The sequence below is a fragment of the Momordica charantia genome (assembly GCF_013281855.1).
Source record: "Momordica charantia cultivar OHB3-1 chromosome 6 unlocalized genomic scaffold, Mcharantia_2.0 BLBB01000006.1, whole genome shotgun sequence".
NCBI lineage: Eukaryota > Viridiplantae > Streptophyta > Magnoliopsida > Cucurbitales > Cucurbitaceae > Momordica > Momordica charantia.
The window spans coordinates 25,571,083-25,592,426 of record NW_028275164.1 but is presented as its reverse complement, the minus strand read 5'-3'; the positions used below and the strand labels follow the sequence as shown (position 1 = coordinate 25,592,426).

Sequence of the window (21,344 nt, the reverse complement as noted above, 5' to 3'; positions counted from 1 at the left end):
AAAATATATTTTACTGTTTTATTATTTTATTTAAATAAAATCAAAATTAATGTATTATATCATTTTCTATTTTTTAAATAAAAATGTTGTTAATTTATGAGTTTTTTCAATTGCATTAATATTATAGTTCATATTACAATTTTTAATCGTTATTTATTAAGGCAGGACATTAGAGAATCATTTTTGAAATTGGCTCTTCAGTTGATATAATTTCAATAATGTAGTGTAATTTTCTTTTAATTTTGTAATAATTTATTTAATTTAACTTTATCTCTACTATATTAAAAGGCAGTAACAGATATATTTTTAATCATAATTATAAAATAAAATGTAAAGATTTTTGTTTATAAAATTTTGATTGTCAAACTTTTTGATTTTATAAATCTTTCTATTTTAATAATAAATGTAAAATAATAATGGAAATAATAGATACAGAAAAAAAGGCAGAGATTTATTCTAAAAATAATAATAATAATAATAAAGGCAGAGATAAGAAAGAAAAAGGACAAAAAGAAGAGAGGACAAAAAAGCTTTTCCAATTTGCGTGTGGAACCTACCTTTTTAATAAACTAGAAAAACAGAAATAAAAAAAAAACAGTAGCAACGAAAAAAATCCAAATACTAAACTATACACTCATCTTTTAGAGTAAATATGCTCATTCTTGATGATTGCTTGACAAATAATTATTTAACTTTATGAAATTGTAGAATGGTAATGTCACAGACCTAGTATTTGAGATATGTAGATTCAACACGTACATCCCTTACAACTTGATGAATATGCTATCAATATGTCGAGATGTTTTCAAGATTGAATCATCTTTGAGAGATGTTTGAAGGAACTAAAAATAAAGAAGTATTGAAAATTGTTGTGAAAAACATGTGGAAGAAAGCCTATTTCTACGGTAGTAGAGGGTAAAATGTTATAAAAGTTTTTCAAATTCTAAAATTCTTGAAATTGTAGCATGAATTATAATTAAAGAAAAAAATAAGTTTATGGGATAGGAAAACTTTTTGCATTATAACATTTTAAATTCTATGCATTTATTAATATTGATAATTAATAATTAATAATTAATTTTATATTTATAATAATATATTAATGACATAGTTGGTAAATTAGTAAATTTAGTAAAAGATAAAAATGTCCAAAAATATTTGTCAAACCTCCTCCCTTTTTAATATAGTATAGATAATGTTATTTTAAATATAATCAAATATATCAGATATTAGATGAATGGCTAAATGCCTTTTTTTTTTTTCCTTTTTTTAATCTAACGAATCATCTTTTAAAGCTTGCAACAAAACTTACTTGACTTTTACTAGTTTGAAAAAATTACTTGACTTTTACTATTTTGAAATTGAAAAAACTACTGCGTTTAATTATTTTTTTAAACTTGCATTATTATTTTCCTTCCTTGGATTTATGCATATTTACCTCTCGTTTTCAATTTATGGAATTATTTTTGTTTATGAATATTTACACTCCTCATTTTTTAGATTTATGGATAGAGGAATAAGCTTAAGTAAACCCTTGTTTGAATAATTCTCCATGAATTTACTTATAATTATTGACTCTCGATTTTTTATTTGTTTTGTTTTATGCATATTTAGTTAGGTGCAACTATCATGGAGGTAGTTTGTCTAGATTTATGTAACTATTTCTATTTACATATGTGGCTTGTAATTATGACAAGATTTATAACATGTTCATGTGAATGCACATTCATCTCTCGTTTCTAGATTATGAAATTTATTTTTTGTATATAGACCTAATTACCTCAATAATATTTACCTCTCATTTTATTTAAGATTTACTTATGATCATCGACTAACCTTTAATACATGTTATTGTTTGTTTTATGCATATTTACCTAAGCGTAAACTCATCGAAATAGTTATGTATATATTACACATTGGTGAAATTTGTGCAGATAATTAATCAACGGTAAATATGCAAGAAACCAATATAAATATAAAACTAAATACGCATTATTTGAATATAAATGCAAATATCATTGAGGTATTAAACATATATACACATTAGTGAAAATGTGTGACAATAATCAAAGGTAAATATTCCATAAGCAAATAAAAATATTAAAATTAAATTAAGATGTAGATGAAAATCTAAGTGCAAACTGCTATTGCAACCCATGGTTTGAGATATATCTTAATTACTGTTGATGACCAATAGACTGACCAATAGACTTTTGACGCGGTTGACTTCAAGTAATTTTTTTTGTTTTACCTTCTGTATCTATGTTTAGACTATGCCTAACAATTTTATTTTAAACCACCCAATCAAATTTTCCTATGCTTTTGAAATTTGTTAAAACCATCCTATTGAATTTTTCTATATTTTTTTGTTCAATATCTATCCATGAACTGAATTTCTTTTGTTTTAAATAAAATTTGATTTATTTTGAGATATTAAATATATATATATATATATATATATATAATTAACTATAGATATTATTTGTTGGATTCTTCTTAGATCTCTGTCTTGATATAATCTTTAATTTGTTTGTCAAATTTTTCTTATAATATATTTCATGTTTTGTTACATTGACACAGTGAAGATTTTTTTGCATGTTTCTTTCAGTTCCAATATATCGACGGCATATTTAGCAAAAACTATAATATGAATTCCTTTACTCGTTATGTTATACAAGTTTTAAGTTTATATTTACTTTTCAACTCACTCTATTTTCGTACTCAAAAAAAAAAAAATTTACTCTATTCTCTAGTATATATTGGTTTATGTGCAATATATTAATGGGTTCTTTCGTGTATTGTCATTATATACGTTAGTTCATTTTTCTTCTTAATTGTTTTATCTCTTGTCATATTTATAAATTACTTTACTATCTTGTTTTACTAAAAATCATCAATCTTACTTTGCTTTATATAGATTACCAAATCTTCTATTTTTCTATTTACTTCATTCCCGTATATCTCTTAATGACATGTTTTCACTTTTACCACTAGAGAGTACTTTTTTTAGTACAATATGTTGGGGTCGGTGGAGGATCGAACTCACAAATTTTTTATTTGAGATATTGCTCAATTACTATTGAACTATGTTCGTTTTGGTTACTATAAGGTATTTAAATATATATATATATATCTTGTAAATAACGTAATTTAAAAATAATAAACTAACGTAAACAATTTTTTCTTTTTAGAATGTTTAGAAGCTTTTAGATGTCATATTTCAAAAGAGGGGTTTATCCTCGGATTTTTATTCTGAATTGGATTATCAATAAAATCGTTGACGATATGTTTATCAAAACGAAGATTTGAAATTTGTTTATTTAAAGATGTAGGTATTTTAAAACCAGAACATTTAAAAAAAAAAAAAAAGTTCCCAACATTTTTAAATTCTGCCTTCTATATTTTTATAACATCTCCACAAAATTAGGTAATCACAGGCAGTGTTCAAAGTGTCGATGTCGATGAAAATATCGAGGTCCCGATTTTGTCGATGTCGATGGATATTTCGGGAAAAATAATGGAAATTGTGAAAATTGATGAAAATTTTTTGAATTAACAAATAAAACTTGAATTGTATCTTAATTAGCTTATAATTGATCACCTTTAACGGTAAGAATATGACCATTTTACTTATGAAAATGTCGATGTCGATGAAAATATCGAAAAAAAGATTTTTTTCCTTTAATGAAGATTGATGGAAATTATTTGAACATGTAAAGTAAACTTTACTTATAAACTTTTGACTACTTGTATTTTTCATATAATAGGATTCATTTGGAAATGAGATAATTACGGACTTGTTTCCAAACACATTTCTAAATTCTAATTAACTCTAAATTCTAATTGACTCATACCTGTTTACTTTTTATCTACTTCTCTTTTCAAATTTGAATTTACATATTTTTCAAACATATTTTCAAATAAATCATCAATCCAACATTCCAATCAAATTTACACAATTTTCAAACACCTCAACCTCATGATTGTGTTATTCATCAAAATTATCTACCAATGGGATCCATATGTGCTTCATATTCTACTCATTTGAGCAACTACCTTCAAAACTTTCCATTTATGATGACTTGGGAGAACTATTGTAATTTATATCAAAGTTATCAAAATAGTGCATTAGATCATCTGAGATCATCTTTTTGGTATCAATTAAGTTACCTATTCTACTTCATGTTTCACTACTATTTGTAAATAATAATATTTATATTTTTTAAAAATTCTAAGATTATTTCAATCTCTATATATGTCAATATTTCACATATATTGTTCAATTGTATAACTAGGGACTATATTGGATTAAAAATTATCAATAAAGCAAATTCAAAATCTTATTAGTTATACTTTATACAGTATTAAAATGCGAATGTTTCATTGAACAAACTAAGATTAGAATCATCGAGGTTGTGAGAAATTATAGACTGTAGTGACATAGTAAGAAGAGTTCGAAAATAAAATAACCTTAAAAGAAGAAGAGAAAAAAAAGAAAAAAGACATGGGCATGTCGACATTTTGTTGATATTTTGTCGACATGTCGACATGTCGACGACATGAGAAAAAATCGACTTTTCCCCCTATGTCCATATCGAGCATGTCGACATTAGAGACGATATTTTGAACCTTGATCATAGGTCATCAAGTATTGTGTTGTTCTTTTCTTTTTATGACATTTCTGACGAAACTTTCCACAAAAATCGAGAATGATTTAAAAGATTTTTTAATTTAAGTTCTCTTATACTCTAGCAACAAAGTTGTTATAACTAGGGGTGTTAAAAAAACTCGATAACCGACCAACCCATGGTTCGATGAAGCCTCGAGAGTTGGGTTGAGTTGTGATTTTTCCAACCCAATCGGGTTGGGTTGGGTATCGGATTCAACCTTTAAAAAATCAGATCAACCCAACCCAACCCAACCTGAATTTATGAATATATGTGTATTTTTCTTAATTATATATATAATAATATCTTTATCTTCAATGTCAACACTCAATCGTCCATTTAATGTTAATCCTAGCCCTTAATTCATTTAAGGTTTTCATATTATCTTCTTTCATTTTGTATCTTAATTTCAACTGCCAATTAAGTTTTAATCCTAACTCCTCCTCCTCCTCGTCGTGATAATTATAAAAAAAAAAAACCGACAACCTAACTTGACCCGACCTAAAAATATTGGGTTAGGTTGACCATCCAATTCAAATCTGACGGTTCCTGTATATGGCCAATCGAAAATTCGGGTTGGTTCCAAAACCCCTCCTAACCCGACCCAACCCAACCTGTAAACACCCTTAGTTATAACTACTGGCCAAACAAATACGACATATTTCTCTATTACTCGAATTTCAACACTCTTTTAACCACTGTTTAGAATAACGACTTATCAACTCAGTTTTTAGCTAGCCATGTTGGGTGAGGCTTATCTCTAAGTACTCACACTCTATACTCGAATGTAGATCTAACACAAGTTAAAAATCACTCTCCCTCTCTATTACAATCTCCCAAAAGTAAATAAAGAGCTCATTCAACATGATGATCAAGCATATTGAATCTATGAAATGCAAAGCAAGCTTTAACGGTTGGAAAATTTAAACAAATCCTAATTCATGATTATTCTAAAATAAAAGCCATAAAATTCCAGAACAATCAAGACCAAAGATCTAAGCATAGAAGAAAACCAAAATCTATAAAGAGATTAGAATTACCTTGAACAATTAGATAGATTGATCATGATCTGCAAGAAGTTGTTTGGTTTGTGATCTTCCCCAACTATGCAACCCAGACAAAATATGGGCAATACTCTCTGTTTGATGGGGAACATGAGGTTCAAGAAGCATAGTATATTGGGACCATAACTATATATTTATAGGTTAATCCTAGGGTTTCCCATAATCCCCTAAGATTAATGAGCTGGTTTCTACTCAGTAAGTCATACCACTAAAGGGGAAGTCATGGGTCCATAATCAAGATCACTCATATGCCCATTAAATAGCCCAAATATAATAGTTCTTTAATTTGTTACCCACATATGAATTAATTATTAAATTAATTCCAACAATCTCCCACTTGGGTAACAATTTTCTTTACTAGCAATTATATTAATTTATTCTTTAGTGCATAACTCAATGCTATTAAAATAAACTTCCTTTTAATAACAATCTGGTCCATCTCGCATATCGATGAGGAATCAAAGCGGCTTTTGTAACATGTATAGTCGCAACTCAACTTTCAATGATCACCACACCAAATATACTCAATGACATGGATCAAGAGTGAAAGAGCATCATGAGAATTACATGTAATGTGATCTAAACATGTCTATTCTCAACTGGTCCAACTTTATTCTTTAAAGAGATCAAAATTTATGCTTTCTAGCTTTATGTTAAACTATATTTAGAAAGAAAATCATTTAGAGTGACAAAATAAACCATTTTCTTTATTCTGCAGAAAAGAAAAAACCACATGTCTAATTTAAGAAAACACAAACTCCCACTCAACTGACGTACCATAATTTCACATCTATATGAGCATTATGCTCGTAAAACTTTTGTGAAAGTTCTTAATGAGCGGATCCGCAATGATGGAGTTGTATTTCTTTAAACAAAAATATTCCGAATTTTCTTTATCAACTAAAACTTAAATATTCATACAAAAGCTTTTGTTGCTATAGTATGGAAAAATACAAATCTTTGTCAAAATAACCTAATGACAAAATTTGACAATCATATTCTTAAGTTTGTTGCCACATACAAAATGCTATGAACACAAACTTTAGTGGTGAAAGGGACTAAAGTGACTCTCTACCATGAGATAATAGTATCCTTTAACCTATTAGTGATTATAGCCTCAAAGGTGGATCTAGATGGCAACTCAAATTATCAAAATCAAATAACCTTATGATCTCTAATTAATATGATTTTGATGAGTGAGCATGCAACTTTTTTTGTTAAGCACCTTATAACTCTTTAGATCCAATTAAAAGTTATCAAAAATTGTCTTTCATTCTTGATATGAATACAACGGAAGCATATTGACTTTAAACATGAATTTTTTTTATTTTACTTTATTATTCAATGGACCTCTATTGACAGTAAGCTTATTTCCACTAGTGATTTCAATATCCCCTAGTGCATAATCTTTATGCTAGAGAACTTGCAATACCTTTCAACATAGTTCTTTTGTGAATTCTCAATGTTACTTGAGATTGATCTTACAATATCGCTTCACAATATAAAAGAGTTATGTTCATTCAAGTTTTCATCCTCTAACAAAATCTTTATTATGTCGCAGACATATTATACTAGGAAAATAAATGTATTCCCACTAAATCTGTAATTCATAATTATTATTCTTATTACCTTCCGATATTACATGTGATAATATCACCATGTAATGAATATTATGAAAACACAGATAAAAAATTCTTCATTGAGATCACAGATGAATATAAACCTTTTGAAACTTTGTGTTACTAGATAAAAAGTCTAAAAAATATACAAGATTATTGATTTCATAAATTATACAATTAAGAAACCAATTTTTATATTCATCTAACACAACTCAAAAAAGTTATAAATATTGTCATTTACTTGAAAGAACTTTTCAAGAAGCCACTTAAGAATTGAAACCAGAACAACTAGATGAGTCTTATATTTGTTAACATTGTCTTTTAAAAGCAATATAACAAAATGTAAAATATCTTTGTTGTGTGTTGTTTCAACACATTCTTTGTGACATTCATTTTTCCTTTTAAGAGATAAGATTTTGTTTGACGGTAGAGAATATATTTTTTTTTATCAAACTTAAATCTTTATAATCATATTTCTCATATCTCTTCTACTTACTTTAATGACAGTTTTGATGATGTTGAGTTTGTTTTACTAAAATGAGGAGAATTTTTATTCTTTACTAATATTGTTATAAAGAGAAATAATTAAATTTATCTTAAATACAACATTCTTTACTTTATCTCCCCCCAAACTCAACGTCCTTAAGAAACTTTAAGATCTCATCCACATCAACTTTAAGCGGGAACTAACTTTAGAAATTATATATATTGAAAGACTACTGAATATAGAGTGACAACTAAAAACCTTAAGTCCAAGTCTCGCAAAATCTTGAATTGCAAGTGATTTTAGTTGTTTCTTTATTTGGTACATCACTTAAACTTTTTTATAACAATCTTGAGTGTTTTCTCCAAATAGACTTAGGGTAAGGAAAAATGATTTGTTATATTTCTTACCACACCTTTTAAATTTTGAATCATTTTATAGGCAACATACATCTCAGGTTTGCTTGAAAATATATATTACTTATTAACTTTATAAATCCTTAAAGGAGTTAGCAAAAGTGCTAAACCTTACCTTCTCAATCCATCATATTTCATAATGATGTCATTCACTATGAATTGATAGATGATGACTTTTAAGATATACAGAAATGAAGACCTTTCCTATATCAAATATCAGTGCCTTTAACGAGAGTAAAATTCTTATAACTGTATGCAATGTTGTTAAACATTTAAAGAAGCCATATTGAATAAGCTACAAATTAATGTTCTAAAATACTAAAGCTCTCAATAGCACCTAATTTGACAATTCCAGGTATGGCCCCTTGATCATTTCTAATACAGATTTGAATGTCTATTTAATCTTGAGAACCAATAAGCAATGAATAGAAATACCAAAGTCTATTCAACACAGAAGATAAGCTTTCATATGCAAGTCTAGCTTATTAAATACCAAAGTGAGAAGCCATATTTCCTTTATACTTTATGTGGCGATGTATTTGGAACATGCTTTTTTCTATATGTTAAAATTTCCTAAAAAAAATATCAAAAGAATTTTTAAGCTGGATTCTTTTGTGGTTTAGGCGAACATATGTTCCAAATAAACGTTAGTACCAACTTTAATTTCTTTCTTTAAGGAAATAAACCATTAATGAGTACCATTTGTATTTTCTTACTTAACTCATTTTCCTAAAAAACATGCGGTCGGAAATTAGGTTATTAAGAGTTCAATATCTACCTTTATAAGTATTATAACCCACTACATACCTACTGTATAACGTCTCAAATGGTATCAAATCCACAAGTAAATCCTTGAATATTTTAAATTTTGTGCATTGGATCATTTAGTGTACTCACTAGCGTTCATTTATTCTTTATTAAGAAATAGTCAACAAAAATTTAAAGTCTATTCATTTTGTAATTTTCAAAACAATCCTTAAGGAACTTTCCTAATTATTCCTCATTAAACATAATCCTCTTAAATGTTGCAAAACATTGTCATAATATTTATGTAATTAAGGTTACTACTACTTTTCAAGATCCCAATTAAACCTTAGAGGGATATTGATTTGCAAAAGTTGAAGCGTTTTCTTTCTTTATCAAAAATTCATGCAAATTTGAATAAAAAGTATTCTTAAATACACAATAAGGCAATTAAATAATATTTAACAATAACTAATTCAATAATAAAACATGCTCGAAATTAACCTTAAATATTTATAAAAATACTTTATAATTAAACTCAATGAGGATAACAAGATACCTAACACAACATTGATATCCTTCCTTTAGGTCGACAATATCAACTTGCAAGTGGTACTCTCAATGTGGTGATTAAACATTGATAACCAATCCTATCAAGTGAAAACCTTCCTTTGGGCCGACAATCACTCACATAACATAACTTTATATTATCCATGTTTATCACCATCTAACTATTGTGAACCTGTTATTTGGCCAAATTGAAGTCTTCCTTTGGGCCAACCACAGAGCGCATAAACACACAGACCCACAAACATCTGATAATTTTGAAAGATATCAATATAAAAAATCAGAGACTACTTTGGCAACATGATTCATCAAATTAACACCAACCAAAAGGATCAGACAATTATACAACATATGTAACTTTAATTATTATTAATTTTATCTTTATGAAAATAATACTACCAAAATTATTTTCAAAATTAATAATAATATCTTTATATTCATAATTTAGTAATGGGAAAAGTCCTCTAAACAATTTACTAAATCCGGAAAGAAAAATAAAAACTGGATTTTCCTAAAAGAAATATTATTGATATTTTAACTCATCAACAATTCAACATAGGCTATGTAGCACTAATTGTAGCACGCAATAATCTAATATCAATAATAAATTCTATAATTGTGAGTGTATTTGTTATTTGGTCAAATTGTGACCTTCCTTTGGGCCGATCACAATTCGCATAAACAACAACAATACTCAAATCTCACAAAATTATTACTTAATTATTCTTAATTGTTTCCATATGAAGATAAAATACCTTAAGTTATTTTCAACCATTAACAATAATATTTTCATGCATCACAACATACATAGGAATTTAATAATTGTGTCAAATATTGATAAATTGTTAATTTATTCACCATAATCAACAATATTTAATTAGCACAACATAAAAGGAAAATTAAACCCACCTCCATATTTAAATTCGCCCAAAATATTCACAACAGAATAGTAACTCAATAAACAATTATTAAAATAATACATACATATATATATATAATAAAATTAGTGCTAGGGAATTAGCCCTAGAACCATATGTGCAAGCGGTGGAGTGCCACAACCTTCTCATGGCACAGTGCCTTTAGCTATTTTTTTTTAATTGGAACATTATGATTCATATATTCGTATATTTGAAAACTAAATACATATTAAACTTATCAAAATATTCATGTACAGATATTTGAACAATTTTAGACAATTAAGGATTCTAAATCATGCAAAATTGTTCAACATCTTATCAATCCAAATAATTGCAACATAAATAACATGTCAAGTAATTCACCAAGATCCAGTAATCATCCATGCTAAGTAACGTATATTCATCTACTAACTAAATAGAAGCAACTTTATCATCAGAAAATTAGCATTTACAGTGATGGTCCACAACCCCCTTAACGTTTTTAGCTACTCAACGCCGTAACAAGGAGAAGGAAAAGAGGAAATACAAAGTTCATCAACAAAGGAGTACAAGAGAAGAAAGAAGAAAGAAAAACAATTAAAAACTCCTCCTCCTTCAGGTCTTTCTCCAAGTACTCCATAAATCTCTCTCTCACTTGCTTTTTTTTTTCTTTTTTACGTAGCCTGTACATTTGATTAAAAAGGTAACACATTTTAAATAATAATTATTTAAAAATTATTAACTCTTCAACACAAACGGACCAAAATAATTAAACTCATTCATTGTATAAAATAAAAACAGAGTTTGATAATACTATGAATTTAAAGAGATGAACTTGTTAGATTGTATCACGGGTGTTTAGTTTTTAATTTAAAATAAAAAAGTTTAGATTATTTATATATATGGGATTAAAAATGTAATAATATTTATTTAGTAACTAATATTTTAAGTACTAAAAATATAGTATGAATAATTTATTTTTAATAGAATAATTGATCTAAATTCTTTTTGAATAATTATTGTGTAGTTTTGTTATTGATTTTTTAAAATATTTTTCCAAGTGTGACTGCAGGATGTAATCCTATCATCATAATTCCTCTAAAACATGAAGTTTATAACCGAACTAAATTACCATTATGGTTGCAACCGATCAAATTAACTTGATTTAGCTAATTTCTTCATCTTCGATTTTAGCTTTCACTCGTAAAGTTTACCATTAAAATTTTTTTATTGATATATGAATTAATAATTTACTTATTTATTATTAAAATTATAATTAATTAATTTATTATTCCGCTCATATATTTTATTAAAAATTTAACGCATTTTAGAAAAGAAACGAAAGACAAAATATTCAATATAGCCCGTCAAAAGAAAAACGATAAAATACTTAGCAACTTGGCATAGGGATAAAGTACTGTAGTATAGTGAGAGCACGAATGATATTTACTGTAACAACCTACTTGAGGATAGAATAATGTTTACTATAGGAAACCTAGATTTTGCTTTATATTTTAAACTATGGAATAAATATGAGTTTGACTCAACAAATCCTAGTCCCATTTTGAAAATAGGAACCAAAAACAGCGTAAATAATTACTTGTGAACGGTTGAAAATTCCAACATCTTGGCGTGTTTGATTTGATTAGGTTTGTCGTGGCAATTTTCTCGTAATATTTCGTGTTTGATTTGAATAGTTTTGTCAATGGCAATTAATTATAAAGGTGTGATAACTAGAGAAGAGAAGAAGAAGAAATTCATATTCCACGCGATCGAGATTCGAGAGAGAAGCATTTGAATATGGATTTGTTTTGGATCTTCTTCCTTCTACTTTGCTTAGCATGGTTTTCCTTTTCAATCTTAACCCTTAATTTCAGCGCCGCCATTTCCAAGCTACCTCCCGGACCCAGACCCTTGCCGGTCATCGGAAACCTTCTGGATCTCGGCGACAAGCCCCACAGGTCTCTGGCCAATCTGGCCAAATCTCACGGCCCCATTATGACCTTGAAACTCGGCCACGTCACCACCGTCGTAGTCTCCTCCGCCGCCATGGCCAAGGAAGTTCTCCAAACCCACGACCAGTTTCTGTCCTGCAGAACGGTTCCGGACTCAATGACCACCCACAACCACCAAGTTTTGGGCCTCCCGTGGATTCCGGTTTCGCCCCTCTGGCGAAAACTCCGACGAATTTGCAATACCCAGCTGTTCGCCGGACGGATTTTGGACGGCAACCAGAATCTCCGGCGAGCCAAAGTGGCGGACCTCGTTTCGGAAATTACCATACGTGCTTCCAAAGGTGATGTTAAGCTAAAATATATGGAATCTATTTTTTAAGTTTTTCGCAATTTGATCCTTAATATTTTAAAATTCTCGACTTTAGTTTATATTAAAAAATCTATTAATTTTCTTAATAGAAAGTGAAGTTGTGTTATGAAAATTGTTTTATTAATATATTTACTTAATGCATTTTGCAAAAGAAAAAAAAAACTAACGATAAAACTTACACCAATTGCAAGTCATAAGACAAGATTTAGAATCTTTTTAAACTGTTATTGAATTAATTTTTTCTTTCACTTTTCGTGACAGGATGCCATAAATTTATGAACTTTGGGAAGCCACTGTTTTTTCTGGCTAAAATCACACCTCCTGCGATTTATGACAATTTTTTTACTCAACATTTTTTACTGTTCATAACACGGTGGGGCAAGACAAAAGGTCTTCAAAAGAAGGCGTCGTTCCCGACCCACCAAGCCAAACTAATGGCCTACTTGTTTTCGGATTGGGTTTAAAGCAAAAAAGTCTACCCTTAAAGTTTTCATCGACAGCAATCTAAAAAGTAGTTGGTAAAATGCATCTATCAACGACAGACGTTGATAGCATATCATAAACTTATAAGTGATAGATAGTAATACACTACCCAACCTGCCAACTTGAGCATCAACCAGTTAAAATTGTAAATAGGACTTTTTTTAGAGGTGGGTGGTCGGACTTTCTTTGTTTTTTTTTTTTCCTTTCTTGAGTACAACCTGCAGTCTGATCACTCACCTTACAAAAAAGTAGTATTTACAATTTTCCTTGTATTATTGAGTTACTGTAAATAAGGTTTTAAACGTTAATGTCAATGGAAATATTAAAGTTTCAAGTTTTTAGAAAGGTTGTCATCGATGTTGATGGATATTTATAAAAATAAAAAAATATTTAAATTAACAAATATCCATGGATCTTAACCTTTTCTAAATCAAGTTAAAAATCTTCTTATCTTTTTTGCATTATTTGTCAAACAAATGTGAACATGTTGACGAATATCTAATACGTGACTGTAAATAATATGAACACAGGTGAGATGGTGGATTTTGGGAAGGTAGCATTCATGACATCGCTGAATCTGCTTTCGAACACAATTTTCTCGGCGGATTTTTTGGACCCAAATTCTGAAATTGGGAAAGAGTTCAAGGAAGTAGTGAGAGGGATTGTGAAAGAAGGTGCGAGGCCAAATTTGGGGGATTATTTTCCTCTACTGAAGAAGCTAGATCTTCAAGGCATAAAGAGGAGACAAACGATGAATTTCGACAAGGTTTTTAATGTGTTGGAGCAGATGATGGACCAGCGGCTACATCAGCAGCAGGCGTCTGCTTCTGCTTCTGCGCCCAACAACAACGATTTGTTGCACTACCTTCTCAACCTCACCCACCAAAATAGCGACATGAAAATTGACAAAATACAAATCCAACACTTAATATTGGTGAATACTCACTTCACCCTTTTAAATAACTTCTCTTTAATATTCCAATTTACTCTGCTTAACTTTTTTTATGGACTTAATGATAGTTTATAGTATCATGGTAAAACGTTTTTGCTGTCATTCTCACTCAATTCTAGATTAAAAAGTTTTTGCTGTCATTCTCACTCAATTCTAGATTGATAAGCAGATATTTGGATAGTAACACTGCTTAAGCTTTCCCTCTTTTGCTTATTAAAAATTTGACAATTATTTTTTTTTAAATCTTAATTAAAATACTTTTTTGGTCCCGTAGTTTCAAATTAGATTTATTTTGGTCCACGTACTAAGTGTTCATTCAAGTCTTTACCGTTAGTAAGATAACAAATTGATAATTAAAAATTAGGTATTTCTTGTTTTTTTTCTATCTATGTTTATGGGTTTCCATATGTGGGATCTTTTAGATGCCCCTCGAGATAGACGAAATTTGTTCCCCTCTGGAATCATATCAATATTTATAGTTATATCTCAAAACCAATGGATAAATACTGGATTCTTTAACAATGAGGAGAAACTTTATCCTCTTCACTATTAAATATTTGACAACTCATTATTACTTTTAAAAAGTCTATGTTTTTTGCATTTTTCCCTCTTAATTGTCTATTTAGTGGTGACGAGGACAAGGTTTCTTTGAGGAGCCAAGTATTCTCGACTTTATTAGGTTTTGTATTAATTTTCAAAACTTCAAAGCTAGAAGAAATAATCAAACTCATCGACTGAATATCCTAAAAGAAAATTGGTTTTTATGTTGATGTATTTGAATTAGGTTCTATTCGTTGCTGGGACTGATACAAGTTCTGCCACACTGCAATGGGCAATGGCAGAACTCCTAAGAAACCCAGAAAAGTTATCCAAAGTTCAAGAAGAAACCAGGCGGGTGATTGGAATAGGGAACCCCATCGAAGAGTCAGACATTTCGAGGCTGCCTTATCTACAAGCAATCGTGAAGGAAACTTTCAGATTGCACGCACCAGCTCCTTTTCTACTGCCCCGTAAAGCGCTACAAGACGTGGAAATTGGAGGGTTCACAATCCCAAAGGGCGCACAGGTGCTGGTAAACGCGTGGGCTATGGGCAGAGATTGGGAAAACCCAGAGTCGTTCGAGCCAGAGAGGTTTATGGGGTCTGAAATGGACGTCAGAGGCCGAGATTTTGAGCTGATTCCGTTCGGTGGTGGGCGGAGGATTTGCCCTGGTTTGCCATTGGCGATGAGAATGCTGCATTTGATGTTGGGTTCGCTGGTCCACTTGTTTGATTGGAAGCTTGAGGATGGATGTGGACCTGAAGATGTGAACATGGAGGAGGAGTTTGGCATCACTGTGGAGATGGCTTTTCCCTTGAGAGCATTGCCTCTGATCATCCCCTAATTACAATGAACAAAAGAAACTTTGTATTTTTATTGCATTTATGAAGTTAAAATGTGATGCACCCATCGACCATGATATAAGAATGAGTTGAGGTGCTTTCTTAGTTTAATTTTAGAAAAATAATTAGGTCCTAAGAAAAATAATTAGGTCCTAACTAAGGAAGATGTATGTTTATGCTCGATCATTGAATATTTGACAATTAAAAGAGAGAAATGCAAAAATAACCCAGTGGACATTTCTTCAATCCAATTTTTTAGAAAGGTGGCAAGAGTTTTTAGAATATAGGTTGCTAAGGCGTAGACAGGTTAACTACAAGTTCATCCTTCAGATAAGAATGAAGCTTTCAACAACTTTCCTCAGTCATTTCTCATGGATTTCATCCATATTGAACTAGATTTCGATCTCATAAATCTCGTACCCATGTGTCAAATTCGACATAATGGGAGAGTCTTCTTTCAAAGCAATGACTTCAACAAACACCACGGATCCCATAATCAACTAGTGAAATGTCTAGGCAGAAGCTATTACTTAACAATTTGAGTCGCTGATATTACAGCCGTCATACCAATACTCCCATCTATAGCTAGCTCTCATATTCACCCAATTGACATGATTAGAGTGGAAAATTTTCTAGTACCGTAGTACTATTGAGAAATGATACTCCTTGGTTAAAATCTTATCTGAAAGTAATATGAGGTTTAATGTCATTAAAAAAGTTGTTTACGAATTTATATTGTGAACGGAGGAAACTATAATAAAATAGTAGTATCGTTAACATGAGTTTAACTCAGCTGTTAAGATACTTGCTTCTAAAAATATAATGAAATATTGTTTCTTTTGCTTCTAAAAATATTATTGTTGAAAACTAATGAAACATTATAACACTTACAAAAAACATAGTTCAATTAGGGTAAACGGCATGCAAAGATTAAACTATATACACTAGAAATCAAACTAAGAAAACAAAAATTAGGTTTAATTAATATTTTGGTCCCTTCATTTTCAACTTTTATTTGTTTTATCCCTATATTTTCAAAACATCTATTTTTATCCCTGTAATACTTTTAAAGAGTGATAATTTTAGTTTCTATTTATAAAATTTTAATGCAAATTTTATACACCAATAGAGACCTTTTAATACAAATTTATGACTATATTTTAATAAATTAGTAAGATAAAGTGTCATATTAAAATCTTCATCGAAATAAATGAGATAAAAATGAATGATTAAATTAGTCACTTCACAAAAATATAGAAACTAAAAACTAAAACGGATGTTTAAATTATATGGACCAAAATAAATAAAAATTAAAAGTATTAAGGACTAAAATAATTATTTTGAGAGGGAGTAAAATGAATGAGACGTGGAGGATCAAAATAATATTTAACCCTAAAAATTAAAATGGTAATTTAAATATACCCTTAGAAAAAGTCGGAAAAAAAAAAGAATTCCTTAAAATTAGCATTCTTTTCTTCGCTTTCACTAAGCGGAGGACTGGAGACTGGAGCACATTCAAATACAACGGAGGGAGAAAAAAAATTCGCCGGCGAGATTTGGCGGGAAAGCCGAAACCATGAGCTCGTCGGCGGTAGATTCAGAGACGCCCGATCTGGTTTGCCACCTTGACAACGTCCAAGGCCTGGTGGATGCCTTCACTGCTGTTAGATGGAAACGCCATCAGGTAACGCCCGTTCTTTCTTGTTCATTTTCCAAAGAATTTTACAGATTTTCTCTCTGCTTGCTTGTGTTGGTATCTATATTTGTTCGTTAGGTTATTGATTTACTTGTTTATTACTCAGGACGCCGTAATCGAACTATCAGAGCATGGCATCGTTTTGATCGTTGAAGAATCCGGCTGTCTTCAAGCCAAAGTGTATCTGCAGCGTGAGGTTTCGAATTTTGAGTTCGAAATTTAAATCTCCTAGTTATAGTAGCTTGCTATATTGGTGCTAATCTCAAAGTTTGGCGGCGAAAAAAAATCTTTGCTGTGCTTCCTTTTTTCACTGGTAACTGAATTTGAAAATGAAGAAAAATTATGATTAAATATGAACGAAAACTTGTTTAATTGAATTGAATATATTAAGCACTACATAGAGAAGTTGATGTTCGAAGAAGGAAATTTGTTCTTATAGTGACTGAAGTTCTGCTGCTCTTGTATATGCTACAGCTTTTCATTCGTTATGAATACAGTGCACAAGCTCGGCCAAGATTTGGAGTGAGCTTAGGCACTTTTGTTGATAGTTTGAATACGTTTTCTGTTCCTGGACGTTCAAGCACCACTGAAATCAAATACCCGGGACCTGACATGCAACTTCTAATCAAGTATATATTTGTTTTGTCTCTATTAATATACTACCACGTTTCTTTTTATATTGGCAAAAAAGCCAAGTATATGAAGCTTTCAAGTATCCTGATGTTAATTTAATTTGACTGCTGGTAAAGATAAGTGTTGAGAATTTGTTTCTGGTTTCCAGACTTGCTACATGGGCGACGAAACGAACATCTTAGGTTCACCTAAATTTTTATGTTCTATCAACTTGTTAAACCCTTTTAGGATAACTTGAGAAGCTGGAGAAACCAATATAAATGAACCAATGAGAATTATATTCAGTTCATTATACCATGATGGAAGGATGCACTTCAGTTTTTATGCAGACCAAAGAGAGTAAATACAGTTCACATATGTTAAAATAAAATACAACACTAACCATATCTAGAATCTTCTTGAGATATCTACACAAAAATAGTTATCTCTAGATTTATTTTGAAGATCGGAAATAAATATGTAAAGAAAAGACTCTGGAAGTATCTTAACTTTTCCCGCTCCAAGGAATTCTAGAGAGTTCCTTTGGATAAGAATAGATTAAGAAGGATATAGAATATGTAAGATTTAAGAGGAGCCTAGAAAGATCTTGATGTTAAACATTTCAAACAGCTAAGACTGGCCAAGAAAATATTGATTGCCAACCCCACATCTAACTCTTCATCCACTGGAATGGAACAATGATTCACGAGCTCGGCGGCCTTTTGCTTTAGTTCTTCGGGCTGAGCCTCAAAAAGCTTTATTTGTCGTTCCACCCCGTAATACTCCTTGGAACACATTAACTGGCGAAAGGTCTCCCTTTCCTGTTCACTAAACATTTCTCTGAGGTTGGCTCTTCTAAAAAAAAGGTAAAAGAAAAAGAATAATATTTGGATTCTATGGACCCCTTGGGCTCTCATTTCAACTTTTTTTTTTATTGGAATTCCTTGAGGTCAATATTAGCAATGCAGTTCATCCAATGAAAAACCTATTTTGCTTGGGCTCTAAAGACCCTTCTCCTAGAAATAGAAGAGATGTCTCCATAGTGAATCAATCAAGTGAAGTGAGGGAAGAAAGTGAGGAAGGTTAGTATACTTTCCTAATAAAAGTTTCCTTCTTCAAGCAATTGTCTCTTTCTTTTTGTACTAATTTCTTCTAGAAGTGGTATGAGAGCTGCGCTAATTTAATTGTCTCTTTATCTAAAAAAAAAGAGCTGCGCTAATTTATTCAACAACTTATATGTTTGTTTTCCTTTCAACAGCTCTAAAAATGGTAATAGTTTCTTCTGGGGTTTACGATCAGGTCAGTCGATTCATTAGATGCGTGCATTTATGCGGAGATCAGAACCAGAATCCCAGAGACAATCTCGTGGGATTACATTTTTGAACCTGCAGGAAGCAGTCCACTCAGTTTCACTGTCAAGGTATGTTCATATTGTAATTAACTTTGATGTCTATGGTTTTATCATTTATGTGGATATCAGAAAAATTTAGAGGTACATTGGAAACTTATTTACAAGTTATGTATTGTTAAGTTGCATCAATGTCGCTCATGTTCTTTTAGCAGATACGATAATTTCACATTTGAAATCTTTTAGATGTTCCAAAAGATGATATCTGATATAGTTATAGTAAGGTTTTCCCTCGTCCAACGCAAATAGTATTTTGTCTCTATCCCGAAGACTTCAATCTGAGAGTAGATCTTTGCAAAAGAGAGAGAATCTGAGTATGTGTGCTGACGTGTTAGTGCAAGTATTATTCGAGCTGGGAAGAGTAGGTAAGTGGATATTATGTGACAAAATAGTATTGTGAAGACCGAAATAATTATTTTTAGAAAGTTCAAGGGCGGGAATAAAACAAACCTAAAAATTCATAGGCCAAAATAGACATTTTGAAGGTTCAAAAACCAAAATATAACAAATCTGGAAGTTTAGGACCAAATCAGATTTAAACCTATATTTCCTATATCTTTTCCACCTATACTTTAACTATTGAAGGAAAGGTAAAAAGATGACGGGATGAAGCATGTGAATCTGAATATCGTATTACAGATCATCAAATAAAATGAGATTAAATATTATTAGTGATTAATTTCAATCAAAATAAAGCTTGTAGTTTTTATACCAGTCTGCAGCTCTGAAGGAAGCTATTGATGATCTTGAATGGCCTGGATCAAGCATCCAGATAGTTCTCGAACCGGCTCCCCCTTCTGTCACCTTCAAAGGCGAAGGCCATGGAGACTTGCAGGCATGGTTTGTCATAAGCAAGCTGAAATGTGAAATCCTTGTAACATTGTGACAATGCCAATCCAACCTATCCTCATTTCCCTTGCAGGTAGATTTCATGTACTATGCAAACACTGATCTTCTGATCTCGTTCCATTGCGATCGTCGGGTATCATACAGGTAGCATGCTTCCTCCATAAAGTTAAACACATCAAATCCTAGCACATACTTCACTTCCCTGCAATTTTCGGTTTCGATTTGTTGTTCGATGCACCAGGTACAAGTACAAATTTCTACGAGCGACGACTTCCAACATACCGAGCAGCGTGATTAGAGAAAACAGGGGAAGCAAGTTGACTATTGGGAGAGGAGGAATGCTAAAAGTTCAGCACTTGGTTTCTGTGGCAAGACCATCCACTTCGCATATAGATTCTGCTGGTTATCAGCAACCCAGCAGAATTGCTTTCATTGAGTTTTTTGTGAAACCAGAGGAGGACACCACAAATGATTAATGGACTTTTCCAGATATTTCGCCATCCATGACTGCTCTTTCTGGTATCAGCAATGAACCTCACATTCCTAGAGGACCTCTGTAAACTCAGCACTATTTAATGGCAGAAAGCAATCAGATTCGTGCAGGCTTCTCTTTTTTCAACAATGCATACATGTTACTGTAAGTTTGAGTTGTTGCTTGATCAACTCATATTTCCAAGAGTGTAATCCCTCAACCACTAAACGAACATTTTGCTTGTACTTCCAAAAGAAAAAAAAAAGGGAACATTATGTTATTAATAGTTTTTTTCCCCTTTTTTAAATTTCTAAGAATATAGGATTTTTCATTTGACATTTCATTATGTTCTCGTTTTCCAAACTTGGAGGTAAGCTTTTCTAATCTTATCATCTAACCATAAATAGAACATAAAGTTGTCTAATGTTTTAAGAAAAATTGCAAAGGCATGTTTAAATTATTGGATTAAAAATTGATTAAATTGGATAGGTTTGATAACTATTTCATTTTTAGTTTCTATTTTAAAAAAATATAACAAAATTAAAAAATTAAACCTAGAAATACTCCTTCAACCTATTTAATTTTTGTTTTGTTAGCTACTTTTTAAAACTGTTTTCAAAATTAAGTCAAAATTTAATAATTAAAAAATATATAGTTTTTTAAAACTTATTTTTGTTTTTGAAATTTAACTAAAAATTAATTGTGTTT

The 21,344-nt window shown here is 30.6% G+C and overlaps 2 protein-coding genes across 3 annotated transcripts; both read left to right on the top strand.

The window, feature by feature from the left end:
• The first annotated feature begins 12,173 nt into the window (after positions 1–12,173).
• Positions 12,174–15,853, top strand: LOC111015245 (geraniol 8-hydroxylase). The gene is made up of 3 exons (XM_022290206.2): positions 12,174–12,753; positions 13,796–14,199; positions 15,002–15,853. Exons 1-3 carry the CDS (start codon positions 12,258–12,260, stop codon positions 15,599–15,601), a joined length of 1,500 nt encoding a protein of 499 aa, XP_022145898.1. The 5' UTR covers positions 12,174–12,257; the 3' UTR covers positions 15,602–15,853.
• A 1,204-nt stretch (positions 15,854–17,057) lies between these two features.
• Positions 17,058–20,982, top strand: LOC111015362 (PCNA domain-containing protein). 2 transcript variants are annotated; one of them, XM_088125687.1, is made up of 7 exons: positions 17,058–17,283; positions 17,402–17,491; positions 17,770–17,924; positions 19,207–19,327; positions 20,019–20,150; positions 20,238–20,308; positions 20,406–20,982. In XM_088125687.1, the coding sequence occupies exons 1-7, from the start codon at positions 17,176–17,178 to the stop codon at positions 20,638–20,640; spliced, it is 912 nt and encodes a 303-aa protein (XP_087981813.1). In that variant the 5' UTR covers positions 17,058–17,175; the 3' UTR covers positions 20,641–20,982. The 2 variants fall into 2 exon arrangements, with proteins under 2 accessions (XP_087981813.1, XP_022146070.1); XM_022290378.2 differs by having other exon boundaries at positions 17,061–17,283; positions 20,031–20,150.
• The last annotated feature ends 362 nt before the right edge of the window (positions 20,983–21,344 follow it).

Excerpts from the sequence above, each read along its gene's own strand:
- LOC111015362 (XM_088125687.1), top strand. The coding sequence starts at position 17,176 with ATGAGCTCGTCGGCGGTAGATTCAGAGACGCCCGATCTGGTTTGCCAC. Across the intron at positions 17,492-17,769 it reads AAGTGTATCTGCAGCGTGAG|CTTTTCATTCGTTATGAATA; the intron begins GTTTCGAATTTT and ends TATATGCTACAG. Across the intron at positions 19,328-20,018 it reads CACTCAGTTTCACTGTCAAG|TTTTTATACCAGTCTGCAGC; the intron begins GTATGTTCATAT and ends TAAAGCTTGTAG.
- LOC111015245 (XM_022290206.2), top strand. The coding sequence starts at position 12,258 with ATGGATTTGTTTTGGATCTTCTTCCTTCTACTTTGCTTAGCATGGTTT. Across the intron at positions 12,754-13,795 it reads TACCATACGTGCTTCCAAAG|GTGAGATGGTGGATTTTGGG; the intron begins GTGATGTTAAGC and ends ATATGAACACAG. Across the intron at positions 14,200-15,001 it reads AAATCCAACACTTAATATTG|GTTCTATTCGTTGCTGGGAC; the intron begins GTGAATACTCAC and ends TATTTGAATTAG.